Source organism: Herpailurus yagouaroundi, unplaced genomic scaffold, assembly GCF_014898765.1.
Source record: "Herpailurus yagouaroundi ecotype Mexico unplaced genomic scaffold, PumYag 222, whole genome shotgun sequence".
Taxonomy (NCBI): domain Eukaryota; kingdom Metazoa; phylum Chordata; class Mammalia; order Carnivora; family Felidae; genus Herpailurus; species Herpailurus yagouaroundi.
The window spans coordinates 5,808,297-5,829,387 of record NW_024412453.1 but is presented as its reverse complement, the minus strand read 5'-3'; the positions used below and the strand labels follow the sequence as shown (position 1 = coordinate 5,829,387).

General features: G+C 47.7%; 1 protein-coding gene across 2 annotated transcripts in view; it reads left to right on the top strand.

Annotated features, from left to right (window-relative positions):
* XYLT1 (xylosyltransferase 1) overlaps positions 1-21,091 on the top strand; it is a 278,553-nt gene that overhangs the window by 42,726 nt on the left and 214,736 nt on the right. For both annotated transcript variants that reach the window (XM_040458947.1, XM_040458948.1), the window contains exon 2: positions 14,443-14,481. In XM_040458947.1, the coding sequence (XP_040314881.1) occupies positions 14,443-14,481 (39 nt within the window). The remainder of the gene's footprint in view (positions 1-14,442; positions 14,482-21,091) is intronic.

Below are 21,091 nucleotides of genomic sequence, written 5' to 3'. Positions count from 1 at the left end.
CAAAACAAAAAAATACCACGGATGATCCAAGGTGCTGGTTTTATATGGCAGCTAATGAGATACCAGGACAAGTAATTGGAGAATGCATTGCTCACAGACACAATAAATACAGCGATGATTATATATTAGCAGTTCTCAAATGGCTCATAATGCAGTGAGATTGCATGAGGTCAAGAATGTTAGAAAACAGATGTTGTTGAGGTATGTTACAGCCTCCAGTGATTAGTTCTTATAGCCCGCACTTTTGGAAAAAATACTTATTTGATGATGATTATGAACCAGACATGATTCCAAGTGTTTTACAAACGTGTATTCAGTCAGTCCTGAGCACAGGCTTCAGTGGCGGGTGTTACTAATACTCTGGTTTCATATGGGGAAACCAAGGCATCAACAGGTTAAGTAGCTTGTTGAAGGATAAGCAGAGTAAGCAGCCAACCCAGCATTTGAATACAGATGCACTGGTACAGGAGTCCATCTTAGCCACTGAAGAATGGAAGTAGGTAATCAAATGCAAAATACTCACTTGACCCTTGAATGAGCCAAGCCAGCTGTCCTTGGTCCTGATACCTACAGGTCTGTCGATTGATGGAATTTGTCTACTGGGTTCTAGAATCCATTGGGAGAGTTGGAGCCCTCCACTTAATGGAAGGTACACAGCCTCTTCTCTCTGCCTGTGACACTGTATGTCCCCCCCCCCCATCCCTGCCCCCTTCAAACTCTGTCCTGATACTGATGGTCTTGGACTCAGTTAAAATGTCTAAGTGGTTCACTATACCTGCTGAAACACAGTCTTAATTAGCCTTAATTTTTGAAGTCTACAGCTGTAAACTGTGTTGGAAAGATTGAAAAGATTAGTGCACTAGTAATAAGATAATTGTCCCTGAGAAATGCTGTTAGCATGTAAATACAGTTAGCGTGTGAAATCAGCAACTGTAATATTTCCCCCTTTTGGTGTTTAACGATGCTCCTGCATGAATAATTATAACTAAATCCAAAGTGCAGAAATAAAATACTGCATGCTTTCCTTCTTCCTCACCTCACAGCTCAGAAAGAAGTCTGCGGATTAGGATCTCTGCTGCCATGGCCCTCCCTCCCCTCGCACAGTGGCCATTGGAAATTAGTACTCGGAGTGGGGTGACTTAGAGGCAATTCCCCAAAATTAGGGGTAGCAGGCAAACAAAACTTAGAAATCTCACAGCAGCTTTTTGGAAGGCTTCAAGCGGAAGAGACCGTGTTCATGCAAGTAAATGCTCACAGATGTTTGCGTGTACGCATGTATGCACGAACACACACACAGACTCAGTTGTATACAGAGCTTGAAGAATAACGGTCTTGGCTACATAGGACAGAAGCAGATGCAGTAAATGTCAACCCACCTTCTCGGACCTAGAAAAGCTGTAATAAAATACGCTGTACCTGCCACCCCTGAGGGGCCTGCCCTGTTTGTGTTGAGCTTTTGTAGCCTTGGCTAAATTGGGAACTTGCTTGCATTTTATGATGTCGGTGTAGGTAATAACTTCCCAGGAAACCACAGCTTGCCAGATAAGCTACATATGCCACATGGAGGAACCTCTCTGTTTCTTCATCTCACATGGTGGCCAGTCGGTTGAGTTCATATGCTTTCTGCTCAGTCTTTGATGCCCAAGGCTCATCTTTGCAGCAGGCACTTGACCTCAGGAAAACCTCCTGCAACTCCTAATTTGGCCGGGTTCTGAGGATTCATCTTTGAAATCCCAACCCTGTGTGGCTTCAGGTTCAGTTAGTGTGGGCTCAGTGAAAATGAGAGTGCTGTCTAGGTTGATAGCCACAGGGCTTCAGATATGTGTACAAAGAAGATAGTCCAGGGTCTTGGGAAAGCAGGGCAAGTTGTTAAAATAGTAGTTAGCTGGGAAGGGGACCCTCACCTCTACCGGATGAGGGGACTCAGCTGCAGACACAGTGTCTCGGATGTGTGTTCATCTGTGCTTCTTAGGTCAAACTGTCCGGGGATTTTGTAGCCAAGTTGGCCTTAAGACCAGTCTATGATACGTATTCTGTATTTATCTCTCATCCCAGGGCCTCCGTTGAGAGTGTCGAGACTTAATAAATCAGATCGCGGAGTTGACGGCCCATAGCAGCCACCAGGCCTCCTTCATAAGGGAAGCCTGTCTGCAGGCTGGGTAGCCTGGAGGGCACATGCCCCTTCTAAGGGAGACAGCTGCTTCCCGGATCCATACTACTGGTACCTTAGGGAGGTGATGGATTTGTGTTTCCAAGTCTTAGGGTTTTCTAAGAAATGCCAGGACTTTGCAGTTTTACGTGGGACCTCCCAAATATTAATTGTTGGCATGGTATTGAACAGTTTGCTTTTGAAAATATTGTACAGGGTAAACAAAACATGTCTGAACTGAATCCTGGTCCATAGGTCCCCAGTTGGTTCTTTGCTACCTGTGCAATAAATCTCTGAAGATGAGGCTCTCAATGTGCCTGCAACGCAGGGGCTCCTGCTTGGTCATCAGCAGTGACTGTTCCCACATCGTGAATCGGGTCATCTTGAGACTGCAGGCTTGAACTGGCCTCTTCTCCAGTCCTTTCTCATCCTGCCCTGCCCCCTCTGTGCAGATGTCTCAATGAAGTTTGTGGGAAGGAAACACTTACTACCCTGAATAGATCCTACAGTTATGCCAAACATGTCACGCGTGTGAGCCCCCCTCCCAACCCCGAGTGCCCAACCCCACTGCAGAAAAACATAAAAATAAAAGGGGATCTTTGTAGACTTCAGGTCAGCCAAATGGCACTGGGCACTGTGGTTGTCTCCTGGGTGCTGATTAGCAGCTTGCTTGGGGGTCTCAGGCTCTTGCCTGACCTTGGCACAGGGTCTGGCAAATTTGGCTTTCTGGGTGTAGAATGGGTCGTTTAAGAAACAAAGCCATTGAGACTGAGTTGAGGAGAGTCCTCTATTCACTGATGAAAGGAGCTCATTGTACACAACCCATGTGCCCTGCCGAACCCCCTTCCTCTGGCCTCCTCCTCCTTTTCCCTGTCCCCCAGCTGGGGCTTTGTCAGTGGGCTACAGGATGCTGTATCCCAGGCTGTGCTTTCTTCCCATTTTCCTGTCTGGGCAGCTCTGGGGTTGCTCCGTACAGAAGGAGAGCTGGGACTCGGAGCCCCTGCGCACGTTCTCGGCTCCTAGGGCCAATTCTGTTGTCGTGGGTGATGAGCGCGCTTCCTTCCGGGACAGCTAGGAACAAACAGCCAGTTCAGAGGCAGCTGCGTGCGGTGGCTACGCAGGAAGCCAGAAAACAGTGGTGCTAATAACCTCTTCCTGTTCTGTGCTCTGCACTGAAGCGTCCCCATCACCACCTCCCTGTGTGATCCCACCACCCCAGGAAAAAGCAAAGCTATTGAGCTCTAGGTAGAGGCTTGTAAATGAATAAACCACAGTGTTGAACTTACTGTGCATTAGTAGAACTTTGATCCCTTTTGGGTTAAGGCATCCCTAACGTTGCTTCTTTGGGACTGGAAGTGAGGGTGGGGTCCTGATGAATCAGCCATTGAGTGGGTAGAATGGTACAGCGATAAACCCTGGTGGCAAAGAGATGGGGGGGGGTGGTGGTCACCAACTCGGGCTTGCCCAGGTGGGTGGGGCAGGGCCGTAGCTAAGAGGAGGGTGTGTACCTACCTTAAGGAAGTAGCAACTTCCTCCAGTTCAGCCATGCCAACCAGCATGCCCACTTGGCCAGATCTTTGGACATTCTAAGAAAAGCCATAAATCTGGATGTTCTGAAATCACCTAATCTTTGGGGGTTGGCAACTAGTAGGAAAAAAAATGTAAAAAGCGCTGTGTATCGTTTAAGTCAAACCACACCACATCTGAGGGTTCTGGTTACTTTTTTTTTTTTTTTTTTTTTTTTTTCCTCACGTCTATGAAGATTAGAAGGTTCAGTGGGCCAATCTCTGTGGCTTCTGGGCAACTCATGTAACCTCTCTGAGCCTCTGTTTTCTCCTCTGTAAGTTGGCAACAGTACCACAGGGTGTCCGTACTCTGGCAACAGAGGTGAATGTGCATGCCCCTTAGGGGCCTCTCACGATGCTAAAAGCATGATATAAAACCATCTGTTTCCAGACTTGATGACCATCCTGTGGTAGCCAGCCCTTGAGGATGGAACGAGGATTTATTGAAATAATGCGCATGAACTGCTAAATGTGTTGCTTCATGAGGACTTTGAAAATAGCTGTCCTAATGGCCACCGTCATTGGTGCTGTCACTGTCCTCCCCACCGTTGATAACATTAAGAAACCTAGGAGAAGGCCAGGAGGCAGGAAGGAGACCCTGAGTCTCTTTGCTCTGAAACCACCTGACTTTGACTTTGACTCTGAACATAGGAACCCTCTGTCCCCTGCATGTTCGACGACCAGCCATCTCTTTTCCGGCCCAGGAAGGAGGCTCCCCTGTTCTGAGGCACAGCCTGGAGTTGGGGGTGTCCCCTCTGCAAGCACTGTGAAGTTCTCCCCTTCATCACCCTGTGCCCAGCATCCTGGGATCAGTTTTCCCCCATGGCTTGAATCAGCAGGTCTGTGTGTGGCATCCTGGAAACACTCCAGACCTGAAACACTGCTGAATTGGTTTTCCCAGAGCTGGGATATGCTATCCTTTGAACAGAAAATGTCCTGGTTAGAGGCTCTTGTGTGGGAGCCGAAGAAGAGAAAATGAAGAAAAGGCAGAAGGGACAAGCATAGAAATTGACTTTGGCAAAAAGGGATGAACCCAGGATTTGGCATTAAGAACCTTGGATTCTAGACCAGGTTTTGATAGAAAGTGCATGTGGCCCTTAGGACATTCACTTCCCATCTTGAATCTTCTTTTCCTTACCAGAAAATGAAGGGTTTGATTCAAGTCAGGGACAGAAATAAGTTTGCATCTCCTAGGAAAATCAGAATCTGTTAGTAATGTCTGCCCAGAGGGCCGTATTGAAACTTCGAGGCCGAGTAATTGCTTAGTAATAGCCACCTTGGGCACCTTGCAGGGAGGCACTGAACACCTATCCTCCACCTCTAAGTCTCCTGGTGCTCAGTCTTGGCTTCTGGGTCTTAAACCTGAACTGTTTGCCCGTGGGACAGGAGGACCACTCACTAGTGCCAGAAGCTACAGAGCAAATCATAGTCTCTCTGGAGCTTGCGACAGTATCTGCGGGACACTCAGTGGCATTGGCTCCAGTGGGCCGTCTGCCATTTTGGTGAGACAGCAAGTGAGTGCACAATTGGTAGGTGCCACGGCATGTGCCTGGGGAGAAAGCTAATTATCACGCTGAGCTTGAGATGTGGCTTGTGTCCATGCGGAGCTCAGGTGGCCAGCTTCAGGAGGACGTGGAGCCCTGGAGACAGCTACCAGCACCTCTTGTCCAGCAGTGGTGGGTGGAGGCTGCGTTTCTCAGGTTTCTCCTGGCACGTGGCCTGTCTTGTTTCTGGTCTGAGCTATGAAAAGCGGAACACGACAGAGTGGTAGTAATTGTCCTCCAGAGGAACTGACACTTGTGGCTCGCCCACTGTGCACCAGGACTGAGCAAGGCTCTGCTCCACCATCTGAGTCGGTCTTCATTTTGTCCCTCTGAGAAGGTTGTTGTTAGGATGGTTGCCATTGTGACAAGTCACTGGCCTGAAGACACACACGAGGAGATGGGAAGGTTACCACTTACTAACAAGTGACCTTCAGCGAATTCCTTTCTCCTCTGAGCTTTGAATACATCGTCTGTAAAATGGGTCTGTTAATACCTACATTGTTAAGCGGTTTAAATTAGATGGTTCTTACTACCCACTTAGGACAACGCTTTGTTTTCACTATGAGCCAATGTTAACTGCTCTTCTAATAATTGTTGATACCAGCCATGCGACCTTAGGCGAATTGCCTTAGTGAATAGAGGTGACCGATACAGTTGTTGGCAGTGACCAGGTAGCAATCCAGCCAGAAGCTTTGCTGTCTTGCAGGGACACGTGCAGTGTTGGTAAATCTCTCATTTCCAATTATTTTTTAATGTTTGTTTATATTTGGGAGAGTGTGCCCGCATGAGTAGGGGAGGGGCAGAGAGAGAGGGAGACACAGAATCTGAAGCAGGCTCCAGGCTCTGAGCTGGCAGCACAGAGTCTGACATGGGGCTCGAACTCATGAACTATGAGATCATGACCTGAGCTGAAGTCAGACGCTTAGCAAACTGAACCACCCAGGCACCCCTAAATCTCTAATTTTTTAAAAGAGAAATGAGAAATCTGGATTTGCATGTGACCTATCCTGGTTTTAGAACATGGGCAACAAGGAAAAATATGTCATCTATTACAGGCCAAAAAATACCACCTAGCACGAATCATCTAGAGGCCACCAATTGGCCATCCCATGTTAACACTTCCTACCACAAGCCTCTCCTCTTTTAGGTAGGTGTGTTCCAAACCTTGTTGTTCGAAGAATTCTAATTCCGTGTGGTTTGCAAAGAAGTACAAAACCTTTTAAGGCACACACAGAACCAAGTGTGTGGTTTAGATACTGGATAACTGTTTATTCGCACAGCTGTTCACACCCACCTGGAGAACCATTGAAGTCCTTCCAGAGTTTCCATGCATCTGTGGTCTTTTGTAGCTTCCAAGGTGATTCACTAACTCCAAGGGCCCGAACTTCATTTTGAGGTCCTGTGGCTCTGTTCCGGGGTGTGGGTTACAATCTGTGGAAGGAAGGCCAAGTGGTAAAGAGACCTGTAAATTCTTAAAACTTGGAAGACCACAGAGACAGGACAGAGTAAGGAAATTGCACCCAGTTGAAAGGGCCCAACTCTGCACCACCGTCTCTCTAAAGCACTGCCAGTGTCCTTGACCTCTCTGTGAGGTTTCTGTTTTCTCAGTCTTTCTTCGAGATGAGTTTGCATTTTCCAACAAGGTGAGGGCTGTGTGATTCTGGCCGGCGTCTGTATTCCCAATGTAGCCTTTCTGAGAGAACAAGGGGACTTGTGTGCTGTTGGAATCCCTCCCTCATCGACCAGTGTCACCCACCATGCACGTCCCCAGCCTTCATCCCAGGAGCCACGGACACATGAGATAAGCTCCTTGTGAAATCCCAGAGGGACACCTGGCAGACAAAGTCCCATTGTGTGAGCGCCTTCATGGCTGTGAACAAATCCTGAGGAGTCCAAAGGAGTCACTTATCCCTGGGGAAAGAAAGCTGGAAAGATGAAGGTGATGGTCAGGGTTTCCGGGGCAAGGAGGTCATCACCATGTAAGTGGAGAAAAAGGAGGGAGCAGAAAACACCTTGTACCCCACTGTGGATGGAATGGTTTGTCCCCCTAAATTAATTTGTTGAAATCCTGACCCGCAGTGTGGTGGGGGCTGCTGAGGGCAAAGCTCTCAAAAACGGAAGGAGTGCCATTATAAATGAAGACACTGGAACGCTCCCTCAGCCATTCGTCTAGGTGAAGGCACAGCAAGAAGAAAGCTGTCCATGAACTAGGAAGTCCTGCCAGACCCTGGATGCACCAGCACCTTGATCTTGGACCTCTCTGCCTCCAGGACTATGAGAAATACAATTCTGTTTCTAAGTCACCCAGTCTGGTCAGTTAGAGCCCTCAAATGGACACACACCCATCATGGAAATGTCTAGTGGATGCAGAACGTGAGGATCAGAGTTGCATGAACACCTCAGAGCCTTGGTGACTGACTGGGGATCAGAGGGGAGGGGTCCTATTCTTGGTCTTGCACTGGCTGTCTGTGTCACTTTGGATGCTTCCGGTCTTGAATTACCCATGCTACAGTGCAGGTCTCGTCAAGCTTCAGTACGCAGAAGACTCACCCAGGACTGTTCAATGAAAACGCAGGTTCTTGGGCTCCTGGCCCAGAGATCCTGATTCACTAAGTTCATGGTTTTGTAAAGCACGGGGATGTTGATGAAGGTGCCAGTTTCAGGCTGCTTGCAAACCTAAGCATCAGTCCTGGCTCCCGCCCTTATCAGGCCTGTGTTTCTGGGCAAACGATCCTCCCTGAGTTTCGGTTAATCTGATCTGTAAAAGGGGGAGCATGATACCTGCCTTGGCAGAGTGGCAAGGGTTTCATGTGCTTGGCACAGAACAAACACAGAAAAGGAGATGGCTAAATTTGCCCATGTCACTACTGTCGAATGGGATTGGTTCAGCTGGGATCTATAATGAGTGGCCGTGGAGAAGAATTGTGGCTGATTGGTTTGGGGGTGGAGGGGTATGTCTTAGCCTTCAGAAGCCTGGAAGAAGACGACAAAGAGGAGATAACTTTTGAGCTTTTAAAAATTTCTTTATTTAGGTTGAGACAGAGAGTGTGAGCAGGGGAGAGACAGTGAGAGAGGGAGGGAGAGAATCCCAAGCAGGCTCTGTGCTGTCAGCACAGAGCTTGACGCAGGGCTTGATCCCGCAAACTGAGATCGTGACCTGGGCTGAAATCAAGAGTCAGACGCCCACTGAGGCCACCCCAGTGCCCTTGTTTTTGAGCTTGTAACCACGCAGCAGACGTTAAAAATAGCTGGTTTTATTAAATCTGCATGATCACCTATAATGTCTGTGGTAGCCCACTTCCAAGATGAGGAGGTGACTCTCTATACACATGAGTAGTCCAGATTTCCACCTCTTAAGCTAGTGTCCTTATTTATTTGTGTCCCCTTTACCTTTGAAAACAGTCCTAGACTGTCCTTTCCGTCCTTCCTTGCAGTAGCTCTGTTGGAGAATACAGTCCCACCTATTCACAGGGTGTGGTTGAGAAAAGTTAAGCTCACAGAAACGAAGTAGTTTGCCTGAGGTCCCAAATCTACTAAGTGGTTGTTAATCTGCTGAATCGCCAAACCCCAGCACCTCAGAATGTGAAGGTTTGGAGACCGGGCCTTGACAGGGGTAATGAAGTTAATATCAGGCCTGAAGTCTGGGCTCTAATCATTCTGACTGGTGTCCTTATAAGAGGAGGAAATTTTCGATGCACAGGAGACACCAGAGAGGCTCAGGCATGGAGGGAAGAGAAGATGGGTGTTGGTGAGTTGAGGAGAAAGGCTTCAGCAGACAGCAACTGTCTTGGCTCCTGGATCTTGGATTTCCAGCCTCCAGAACTGTGAGAATAAACATGTCTGGCACATGGGCCAAGCAGACTAATCAGTGGTGACGTGTGATTTCAGCTGACCCTGAACCTGTACTCTTCCACTGCATTTTCCTTCTTTGCCCCATACAGTCCCTTGTTACAAGTGACCGCATCCTTTTGGGTCCTTGGCTTGGCATCCGAATTCCCCTTGCACTTGATGGTCTTGCTGGGTGGTCTCCAGCAGGCAGGAGCGCTGTTGGTGAGATTTTGTGTTTTAATCTCTGATCCTATAAACATCCCCCTGCATTTCCTGAGGTACCTGGTGTTTGGTAAAGCACAAACTCCTAATGGGGGTAGGCTTCTGTTTCTGTCCCCAGAGGGCTCTCGGGAAAACAGTGCCACACCAGCCTTCTGAAGTGTTCTCCTGGGTGTGTCCGTGCAGAGATTGTACTGCAGGGCCTGGTGTCTATTGCTCTGCTGACTTGATGGCCCCGATGGGGGGAAATCTGGCTCTGAAGACTTGAGTCACAGTATTGTTGCCTCCACACCAAAGCCATTGCTTAATACCCAAGAGCAAACACTATCTTAGGAAATACTCAAAGCACAGGAAGGGAACACACTTTCCAATGGCTGAGGCTAAGCTCGAGGCTCACCGCCGACCAGGGGAGCTCAAAACGTTTGAGGCACATATGGAATGATCATGAAATGTCTCCTCCTATTTTCTTCATGAAAGCCTAATTGCTTGTTAAAATCAGGCTTTTGGGCTTGCTGAGCTCCAAAGTTTCTGAGCCTGGCTTCCTGGTCTTGAAGTGAGACCGAGTTTCATTTCTCCAGGATCTGTAATCAGACTCCTGCCTATTATTTAAACCGTTAGCTTTGGGAATAGAAGTGTACACAGAGTCCCTTTAAACTTTCTGTCTCCCTCCTGGTGCCCACCAGACATGGTGCTAGCTACTGAGTCGGGACTCCGTAAATATGTGTGGATGGATTTGGTGCCCCGCTGTGGCAAAGTGGCTGTGTTTTATTTTTAGTCATGACACGTGTGCTAATTTCCATCAACCGTGTCCACTACCTTTTTTTAAAAAAAGGATGCTAATAGTGGTTAAAGTGCTACTGTTGATTTGCTGTGCGTGTTCTTTCTTTTAGTAGACCTCATCCAGGTTGCAAGATGATTTTTTCTGATGGGGGATTGTGTTCTCCAGTGGAGCTAATATAAAATAATGGAGCACAGGTTTCTCAAGTACAGGGCCCTGGTGTCCAGTCCAGACTTCAGTACTGTCTGTGTGACCTTGGACACGTCGCTCAATTTCTCTGGTCATCAGTTGGCTCATTTCTGTAATGAGCATCATGGAAGTCTCTATCTCCTAGGGTTGTTACAAGGGGTCAGTGGAATGATACATGTCTAGAAGGTAAGCCAGTGTCTGAAACGTGGTAAGAACTCCAGGTATTAGTTATCACTTACTAGTTCTTACTAGTATTGGTGATTGTTGGAAACGTTGGTCAACTAATAGGCCCATGGGTTAAAGTTTAAAATAAACTGGAGAAATGAAAATGGTAATTACCTCAGGGCAAGAGGATTCTGAGAAATCCTGTTACCATTGTTTGTCATGGCGTTGGAGTAAATTCAGAGGGACTGGTCCATTTGGCAAAGAGATGAAAGTGACCTCCTATATAGTATGAGGTCTTGGTGGTTGAGAATGTCCTTTGCTTGGCATAACCTACAGCTCATGTGGAGTCTAGCACATAGTAGGTCCTAAATCATAGTTATAAATGGTAGTTCAGGTTCCTGAGGTTTGTTTGCATACTTGGGGAGAGTAGATAGCATTTTGTTTCCAAGGCTGGAGTGTCCATTATGTTCTTGTTCTATTAAGATCAGTCTTCAGAAAGTGTATCAGTTAGTTACTACCACAATCATGGCTGTATAACAAAGCACCCTGAACTGTGTGGCTTGCAACAACAAGCATGTATTATGTATGTGTCTGAAGGTTGGCTGTTCAAGGCTGGGGTGGGCTTCAAGCCGCAGGTTGCATATAGGTTTGTTCCCTGTGTGTGTCCTCCTCCTTGCACCAGCAGGCTACCTGGGGCATGTTCTTGTGGGGATAGCAAAAGCACAAGAGATCATGTTCAATCACACAAGCATATTTCAAGCTTCTGCTTAGGTCCTGTTTGTTAATCTCCCCTTGGATGAAACACATCAAAATGGCAAGCCCAAGTCAAGGGATGGGGCAGAACACGCAGCAAAGAAATAGAAAGTCATGTGACTAGAGGGCGTGGATACAGGGAGTGGTGAAGAATGCGGGCCACTAAATCTGTCTGCCTGGTTCCCTATTTGACTTCCCCAATTTAGTCATTGCAACAGATGATATGAAAGGGCTTCCCTTGCTTCAGGCAGTTCCGTAGCCCCAGTATCCACATTAAGATTCTAAAAGCACTCCACTGTAGCATCCGAGCATGTTGCAAATTCCCCTTTGGTCTCCAGGAGCCTTTCCCCTGACAGACAGGAATTTACTCTACTGTAAACCAAAGAGTCCCAGTTTAGACAGACACGATGGATTAGGCAGACAGCATCATTGACCCGGTTCCACTTCGTTAGCCTTTCCAATTAAGGAGGATGTTGCTGAAAGGGAGACCTCACAGATACATTGCCATACCTGGAATCTTCTGGATGGAGCTTCTGTAGGGAGAAGCTTAGGTTTTGAGTGTGCACAGAGGGAGGAGATTGAATTTTTGTTGGCAAGTGAATCCTAAGTGTTAATAACATGGCCGCTTGGGAGTACTCTGTCTGCTTCCTGGCTAGGTCATTAACATGCTAAGTAGATAATACTGGACCCCTGACCATGTGCTGGGAGGGTTTCTGATCTTGGAATGCCAAGTAAAGAGCCGGTGCTCTACCAGAATCTAAGGATCAGCTTTGGGTTTTGTCAGTACAGTTGACAAGTTGACAGAGTTTTCTGTGGTTTGCCAAGGACGATCGCTTTCAGGGAAGTTGTTCTTAGGGGTTCAGGATGGCATTCTCCCCTCTCCACCCCTTCAGGATTCTGAGCAGTGAAGCATAAGCCCCAAACAATAGCCAAATGGGCTGAGAAGTACAACTTAATTAATCTGGGCGCACACCCAACACCCCAGTGTGGTTCTTCACTGTGACCTGGCTTTGAGAATGAGGCTCATGTTGGAGTCTGAGAGGCAGCTTCTTATCTTCTGGCCAAATCGAGATGGCAGAAACTGAACTTTGGGGGAGACACACAGGCTGACTCAGAGTTGAAGAGTAATGTGGCATGCCCTCACCCACAAAGCAGCATGCCTGAGGCCGGAGTCCCACCCTGTCATAGACCAGGAGGAGAGCCTTGTCTCCCAAAGACAAAAGTGGGTCCTGTCCAGTGTGCCTGACACAGGGAAAATGGGAGAACAGGGTTGCCACTCCCTGTGTGTGAGGATGAAGAGGCTGGTCAGGGGGAGCCCCGTGAGGAATGGCTAAAACACGGAGGCTGCTCACTCAAAAATGCCTCAGCCAAGGTTCTCACCCATATAGTGGCCCCCTCCTCACCCTTGGGAGGGAGCTAGATAAGGGTTTAAAGAGAGAGCCTCTAAAATACTTTCAAGGCTTGAAGGACAAGGCTGCAGTGTCCAGAGATGGGGAGGAGTATTCCCCTCAGTGTCTTCCTGGGTCTGAGGAATATTCTGTGCCTGGGTAGAATGTGGAAATTGGAGTGAGCTGTTTGCCTGGTGGTCAACTTGGAGCTGTAGCCTTGGAGGAATGCTGGGGACTGGATTCAGAGCTAGGATCTGGGGTGGGGGTGGGGTGGGTGGGGAAAGGAACCCTTCATCTTGAAAGAAAACTCAGAAGAGACCAGAGCTCAGGGTTACTTTGGCATCGTTATAAAGATACCACAGCGGAATCATTAAGAAAGCGACTGACCATTCCCCTAGGGTAGGGGTTGAAAATTTTGCCGCAGTTTTTTCTTTTCTAATTGTGGTAAGAACACAACAGGAGTTGTACTCTGTTAACACTGCAGTATACACCTAAAAATTTTGTCACTGTAACCACAATGTCGTACAGCTGAATGCCAAGGTTTCTACATCTTGCATGAATGAAACTTGACACCTGTTGAATAGCAACTTCCCATTCCTTGCCTCCAGCCCACCTGACACCCACCCTTCCACTCTCTGTTTCTGTGAATTTGACTATTGGAGATGCCTCATGGGAGTGGAATCATGACACTTGGGTGCCCATGCTCGTTGAAGCCATACAACAGCCAAGATAGGAAAAAAGGGTAAACATCTGTTGATGGATGAATGGATCAAGATGTGGTGAATGCGTATAGTGCACTGTTACTCAGCCTTATGTGACAAGGATGAACCTTAAGGATGTTACATAGAGTGAACCAAGTCAGACCACAGAAGGACAAATACAGCATAATCCCTATACTTCCTTCTTATTCACCGACTGGGGCGGGGGATGCTCAATTGCATGGCTTCCTAGAAGCCAGTGCTGGAAAATCTCTTGCCTAAAGCAAGGCTTCCAAACTGAGTTTGTCCCTCGGGGCCCTAAAATCAAGCCCATTCTCTGTAAGAGGCAGCTTGAGGTTGCTTTCCCAGAATCCTGAATCCAGGGTGGTTAAGTTCAGAGCCGACACAGTGCAGACAAAAATAGTCTTTATGTGCTGGGTTTCCTGTTTTCCTTGGAAACCACTTGCTGAAAAACCCTGCCTCCTCCTCACCCATCCCTCCCGCCTTTCGACCCACCCTGCCCCCCACCTAAAGAGTTCATGTTTAATGACCCGCGACATGACCACCAAGCCTCTCCAGTCAATTGGCTTTTGTAGAGAGTGAATGAATAGGACTTTTCTCTGGCCTTCGCTATCCTGAAAAGGCTCTTCCCTAGCCCATTGGAATGTGCTGCGAAAACGAGGAATTAAGCTCTTCTTTTTCTGTGTGTTCCTTCCCTCATTTTTTGTAAGACCAGGCACAAATTGGTGGCCTTGCCCCCTCATCTGGACTCTGTGTTCTTTGAGGTGTGTTTCTAATCTTCTCAGGGGTCCATTCTCTCCATATAGAGGATTTGAACACACTTTGAGAGAAGCAGCAAGAGTGCTTTCTTTCCTATTTCCTTACACTTGCACATTTGCTTGATCTCCGTGGCGGGTGTCCCCTTAACCTGTCAGTGAGAAACTTGAACCCCCTTAGTCATCTGGGTGTGGGAAGAAGTTAGGGGGAGATTGGGGATTGGGTCAAGCTCTTCTCATGAGTTGTGGAATGGGGAAGACATTTGGGCAGCCCTCCCTGTGGGCATGTTAGGCACTGAAGAGATGTAGCTTTGTTGGAAAATGCGAACTGGCTTAGTAGGCTCAGTTTCCCCCCATCACTTACCTGTGTTTTCTCCTCTCTCCCTGCAGGACCCTCATCCAAGTCCACCGATCACCCTGGAGACACAGGTCAGTACCTTCCCCTGATTTTTCTCACTTACCTTTGCCAGCTCTTCAGGGGGCTTGGTGCACCCTCTTGGCTCAGGAAAGCTGGGCAGGCACATCAGACCATCCTCTTGCCCATTGGGATGTGTGCAAGCACACACAGGTGGGGACACGTGCCAGCCGATTGTGTGTGCACGCACGTGTGTACCCTTGTATCCGCGTACTCATCTTCAGGGCCTGAAAAGTGACGTCGCCTGTCAGTCTCCCTCCTGCCATCTGGAATATTCCCATGGTGGCAGTGCCTACCTTGCGGCATTGTAAGCACAGCAGAAAATGGTGTCCGTGAAGTCGTCAGTATGTATTAAGTACTGGTGAGGTAGCTTTTGAAACCAATAGACTGTTGCCTTTCCGGCTGGGCTTAAGGGGAGCTATCTTTGGATTGATTGTTTCCTGGGCTCTGAGGGTTGGTCACACAGAGAGGAGACCAGATGGACTGCATCCAGAGCCCTGTCTGCCCAAGACAGGCAAGCCTGCTGGAACATTGCAAGGCTGTGGAGCAGCGCTGTGGCTGTTTCTGGAGTTGTCTGGCAAGACCCACCTGCCTGTCTCCCTCTCCAGCCTCCTCCATGGGTCCCTGTTCTCACCGATGTCTCTGCCTCAGTCTCCCCTAGGGGAATGAAGGCCCTCCCCAACCGCCCCCCCCGCCCAGCTTCTCCTTACCAGATCAGGAGGGCCACACACAATGGGCAAAGTGGAGTCCTCTGCCTTCTCTTTCCTACACGTATGTTGAGTTCTGTCGACTTCAGGAATGACACAACAACAGAGCAGGTGGGAAAGAGCATGTGACTTGGAAGATAAGGACCCCGTTCTCTGGCCCTTTTGGGCCATCTTCTGGTCTGGTTCCTCTGAAACTTCTGCCAGTGACCTGTCACCTTAGCCGTGTTTGCCCCATGTGAATCACACGTGTTCCAAGTCCCATAGAAGTACATTGGCCTTAAATCAACCTAATGTACTTTCAGAAGTGGACTTAGTCTAAGCTAATCGTGCTCAGTCAAGGCGATCTTTGACCTCCAGAGGACGTACGACAATGTCTGAAGACAATTTTTGATTTTCTCACCTTGGGGTGGGGAGGTGACGACACCAGGGTAGCAGGTGGGGAGGTAGACTCCAGGGATGCTGTTAAACTTCGGGCAGCGCCTGGGCCAGCCCCCCCCCTGCCCCCCACGCAGAGAACGAGCTGGTATAAAAGGTCAGTAATGACGACGATGAGAAACACTATCCTGTGGGATAATATTGGTGAAATCACAAGCAAGGAATCACATGCTGGTTAGATTTTTTTTTTTTCCGCAAAACATTAAGAATTAAACTATTATTCAATAGTTAAATGATTAAATATTAAACAAATAAAAATAAATAAAAATATATAAATTTTAAATATTAAACTATTAAACTATATTAAAATGTTAAGCTATTAGTTAAATATGATTAGTTAAATATTAAACTATTGAATATAAATATAAAATTAAAAACATAAAACTTAAAATACTAAAATACAATTTAAAGGTTCCTTTTGAGTTTCCTCCAAAATCATCTACTATACTCTCAGAGCATTTGTTTGTATGCTGTGTTTTGGAAAACAAGGCTCTCCCCAGTCTACTGAGTGGATTACCAGAGAACTTCCATAGTATGTTTTCATTTTTTGTTACTTTTTAATGATTTTTTTAATGTTTATTTGTGAGAGACAGAGCACAAGTGGGAGAGGGGCAGAGAGAGAGAGGGAGACACAGAATCCGAAGCAGGCTCCAGGCTCCGCCCTGTCAGCACAGAGCCTGATGTGGGGCTCAAACCCACAAACCAGGAGATCATGACCTGAGCCAAAGGTGGATGCTTAACTGACTGAGCCACCCAGGCATCCCAGGGTGTGTTTAAATGATGGCCCTTCCCTTGATCAGTCCTTCCCCAGAGGAAAACTTGACTCAGAAGAGCCCCTGGGCAGATGGTCCGTGTCCCAAATTCTAGGAGCCAAATCTTATCTCCCAGGGAGGAGTAGATGTGCCCCAGGTAGTTTTGTCCTTGGCTGTCTTGTGTCCTTTACTGTAGAAACCATCCAGTCAGCAATTAAGGACCTCCATGGGAAAGAACAGTCACTTGCTGATGGCTGATGGCTATGGTGAGGGTGACAGCTCGCCCCTACACAGTGACCTCTCCTAGACCCGAACCTGATGCCAAGCCAGCCACAGCACAAGACAGGCTTTCTACGTTGATGCCACGCCATCAGGGAGATGACTCACCTGGGCTCCAGTACCACTCTGTCAGCCCCAGCCAGCTCTTGGGGAGCCTTAGGATGTTCTAAGTTCCTATGTTAAAGAGACTCTGGAACCCAACCAAAGTACTAATGTTTTTCTGTAACTGTTGGCACAAGTCCGTGGCCAGATCTTATGCTGTGCTGGGCCCCAGTCCACCCTGGGACTCATGATGGGATCCTGTTCAGCTGCCTGCAGGCAGGTCAGACAAGAGGGACATGGATGGGTTTTCTGGCAGAAAGTGGTGTCCCAAATATTACCCATATGGCAGCAGCGAGACAACAGATGAGGCTGAGCTTGGAAAACCAACCATGCAGTGGTAAGGGACAGGTGTCGGAAGTCTGGCTCAGTTCCTGCTTCTTTGCCTCAGCTCCCTTTGCTCCTCAGACAGGCGTTACCTGGTCCAGCCTGGAGCACAGGTGTCACAGGTAGGGCTTGCCTTTCAGATTCATTGTGAGCTGTGTTTGTACATGACATACCTGTGGCTCAGCTTCCTTAGTGCTCGGCCTGTGTAGGAACATTGGGCCACCCAGGGTGTTTGTTGGGTCCTCCCCCAGAACTTGGTGAATCCACCCTCAAGCCCCTGTTCTGAGTTGGGGACCATAGACAGGTGGGCTTCTAGAGCCCCTGTGACGCGCTTTGCCTGTGGCAGCACCGAGCTCTGCATCTGCTGGCATCAGCATGCCTCACTCTGCCTGATGGCCACATTAGTAGAATGAGGGAGCCTAGTGAGGTTGAAATCCCTGGTGTCAGCTTTCCCTCAGCAGGCTGCTCCTGGGGTGCACCAAGGAAGCCCTGACTTGCCATGGTGGATGCTTCTCTAGTCTCCAGATGGTGGTTACCCAGGAACCAGAGGATGTAGTAATGAGGAGAAAGCCAGTGTGAAAGCCGTGTGAATTTGGTTACTGGCATTACCACGACCTCTGCTCACACTGACATTGACCATTTGCCGAGAACTGGCTTCTCCCACTATATCTTCACCTCATTATGTAGGTGTTCTCATGATACCCGTTTTCCAGATGAGGAACTTAAGGGTCAGAGAGGTTAACAAACGTGCTCAAGATGATGCTGGGAGCACATAGCATGGGTGAGTGTCAAACTGGGGGCCACAGGATACCACAATCTATCTTCTCAACTTGTATCTTACTGTTCCAGAAAAACAAGTTGCCTTGACTGGTAGATGTGAAATGGCTCAGGCAGAACTGGAGGGATGGGCTTGACGTATACAACCCAAGGTCTAGATAAAGGGAACGCTTTGCAAAAGTATCCCCAATGTACTTAGATAAATAGGAAGAGAGATGGATGGGTGACAGGTGAGTAGGTATGTAGATAAATAGATATAATGCTTTGCACAGTGAGTAATTCTTTGACAGATTGCCACAAGGCTTGTGGATAAAATGGTTTGAGCAGTGGAGCCAATAGAAAATTTATTTTAAAACAAAAATGAAATCTCTCCCCGTACATCAGTAGTGTTTTTGACCAATTTAAATGCTCATTATTTGATTCTTTCTCATTGATCCCCAAGATGGCTTATTTCTGAACCCTCTCCAATTTGGCAAGGCTCTTGTCATTTAATTTTAGCTTCTCTGCGTGCCTTATCCCCTCTACCCATCCCCCCACCTCCTGCCCCCACAAACGGCTTCACTGTCAATTAGTTAATGTCCTCTACTCAAATCCTGAGATACCCTGGGAGTTGTAATAAAGGAACTCTTAGTTAGAACAAAGATTTGTCCATCTGGGTATTTGTGAAGTTGGCTGTACTTAGAAGGGAAACAAACCTTCGTTTGCATTGAGAATTCTCGCAGGACCTGAATATCAAGGGCATTAGGAGGAAAAACTCCTGATTGCTCAGTGTTCATCAACCAACCAGGTACTTGAATGTCTTTGATCTGCTCAGTAACTGGGAGTATAAGAGGACTGAGTTAATGACATTCACTGAATTAAAAGATGATGCTGGGGCCATGAGGGTTGTGAACAGAGCTCAGGCAGACAGAGAAGTGGGTGGTAAGAAATTAATACTCCAGAGCTACAGCTATGCAAATTCATTCATCCATTTGCTTACTTATGTAGTTCTGGGGCCAGGAAGAGGCCAGGCCTTGTGCTATAGATGCTAAAGATACAGCAGTGAACAAGACAGAAAGCTCCCTGCCCATAGAGCACCTGCTCTGGTTGGGGGAGTCAACCAGTGAATTTCTGAATAAAAAAAAATGTGCCCATAATTCCGGGTAGTAATAAGTGAACAGAAATACAGGCAGGTCTGTAAGTAGGAGTGGCTGGGCGCTGTAGAGAAGCTTGTCCAGGGAGCGTTCTCTTTGGACTCGAGTTGCAAGCTCAGGAACAGAAGTTTGAGCTGAGAGCTTACAGTGGAGAAAGAGTTACAGGCAAAGAGACCACAGTGAGAGCATTCTGAACATTTTGCATATTATATCTGGATTCCTATAAAAATAATGCCCCTTTTCCTTAGAATCAATTAAAGTGTTAGCTCCTTCGAGCTCCTTCCATGCCTTTGTGTCACTAGAACGTCAAGATGAATAAGGAATTACCTTATCAGGCAAGGGTGAAGGGAAAGGACTGGTAAGGGAGGTGGGGGCAGAAAAGGTGGTCACATTTGGAACCAGCCTGTCAAACTGATGTCCAGTGCATCTTGCCAGGGTCAAAGGAACTTAATAGCTCCTACGGTACTGTGCAGATACTGGGGACTTAGGTAAGAAATCTGGCTTATACTTAGCATTAGCTAATACGCTGGCTTAAGTTCTGCTGAACTAAAGCCTCCCACAAAACCAGCGGTTCACAACTGGTTGTGAATTTACCCCCCCAACCCCGCCCAGGGGACATTTGACAATGTCTTGAGACATTTTTGTTACGACTTGGGGGTGGGGCAGTGCTACTGGCCTCCAGTGAGTAGAGGTCAGAGGTGCTAAATACCCTGTAGACACCGGAGGAAGAATGATCTCCCAAATATCAGCAGTGCCAAGGGTGAGATACCTTGGTACACCCCTCTTTGCTCTGTGGAAAAAGATGACCCTGGCCATGGAAACATAACCATGTAGAAAAGTGTAATTCGTTCCTTCCTAGGTGTTGCCTCGTTTATGTCCAAACGTCACCCTCTCTGGTTAATATCAGACTTGTCCCATCTCCAGCCATGACATACTCGTCACCCAGAGTCTCTGGGTCTGTGTTTGCATGCATAGTGACTGTCGAATAATGACTCATGCGTGTGAGCATGTGCATGGCATAGGTAAAAGGGAAAACACCTTTCGGAGATGGTTTCCTGAGAGATTTATGGCTCAACAGTGCAGGGAGTGTGCAGCATGTAAAAAAAAAAAAAAAAAGAAAAAAGAAAATGGAGCTACTTGGCTTGGGTTCAGAGAGGGACTGGCCAAGGCTTGTGGCCTGATGGAGCAGGCTTTGCAAATAACTCGATTTGGAGGCCTGGTTCCTTTTTCTGAGGCAGACCACAGCCTCCTCCATGCAAACTTCTCTCTGTGGAAGCTCTTTGCCGACTTGCAGGATTAAAGCAATTGCTGTCTCCTCGCCTCTCTTCCAGCTCTGGGCTTCGATTAACCTTTTCCTCCGTGGAGAGCGGTTTTTGGAGCAATCAGGGAGCTTTTGAATGGCTCTTACCTGAGTCTCCAGCCCATTAATTCTTATGGTGCCCAGCATCTGTTGAGAGGACAGCGAGACCAAATTGCTTCTCAGCCCATCTGCTTTCTTCCCGCCAGCCTCCTTGGGGGAACAGAACCTCTCTGGAGCAGACAAGGCTGGTTTTGGGACAGGCCGAGTCCCTCTCCTATGATCTCTGCTTCTGGCTCTGGTTTGCTGGGTTTTTAATCAGCCCTGGTGGGGAGTGGAGCAGGGAGGTGACCAGCTGGACCACTGCTTGGGCAGAGACAGGCAGGGAGCCTGTTTCCTGAGAACGGAAACATTCTCAGGGAGGGTTTGCGGTCCTTGGTCCTGGGTGCCTTACTGGTCTGTGTGACTCAGGGTGAACCATGTGATGCAACATTCCACAAATAGCCGACAAGTTCCCCCAAACCCCAGCTACATGTACTGTTGTGAAAAATAGATCGTGTTGAGATCACTATTCATCCCTTCTTGGTGGGAGCTGACTTTGCCCAAGATGTTGAAGGTTTGAGTTTGGCCGTTGACTGAGAACACTTCAAAATCATGATTCTTGTCCACAGTGACTAACGTACCTTGAATATGTTTCTGTGTTTTAAGATTTTTTAACTAGTCGATATACACAATGTTGGGCTCGAACTCGTGACTGTGAGATAGTTACATGCTCTTCTAGCTGACCCAGCCAGGTGCCCATTGAATATAGGGTATCA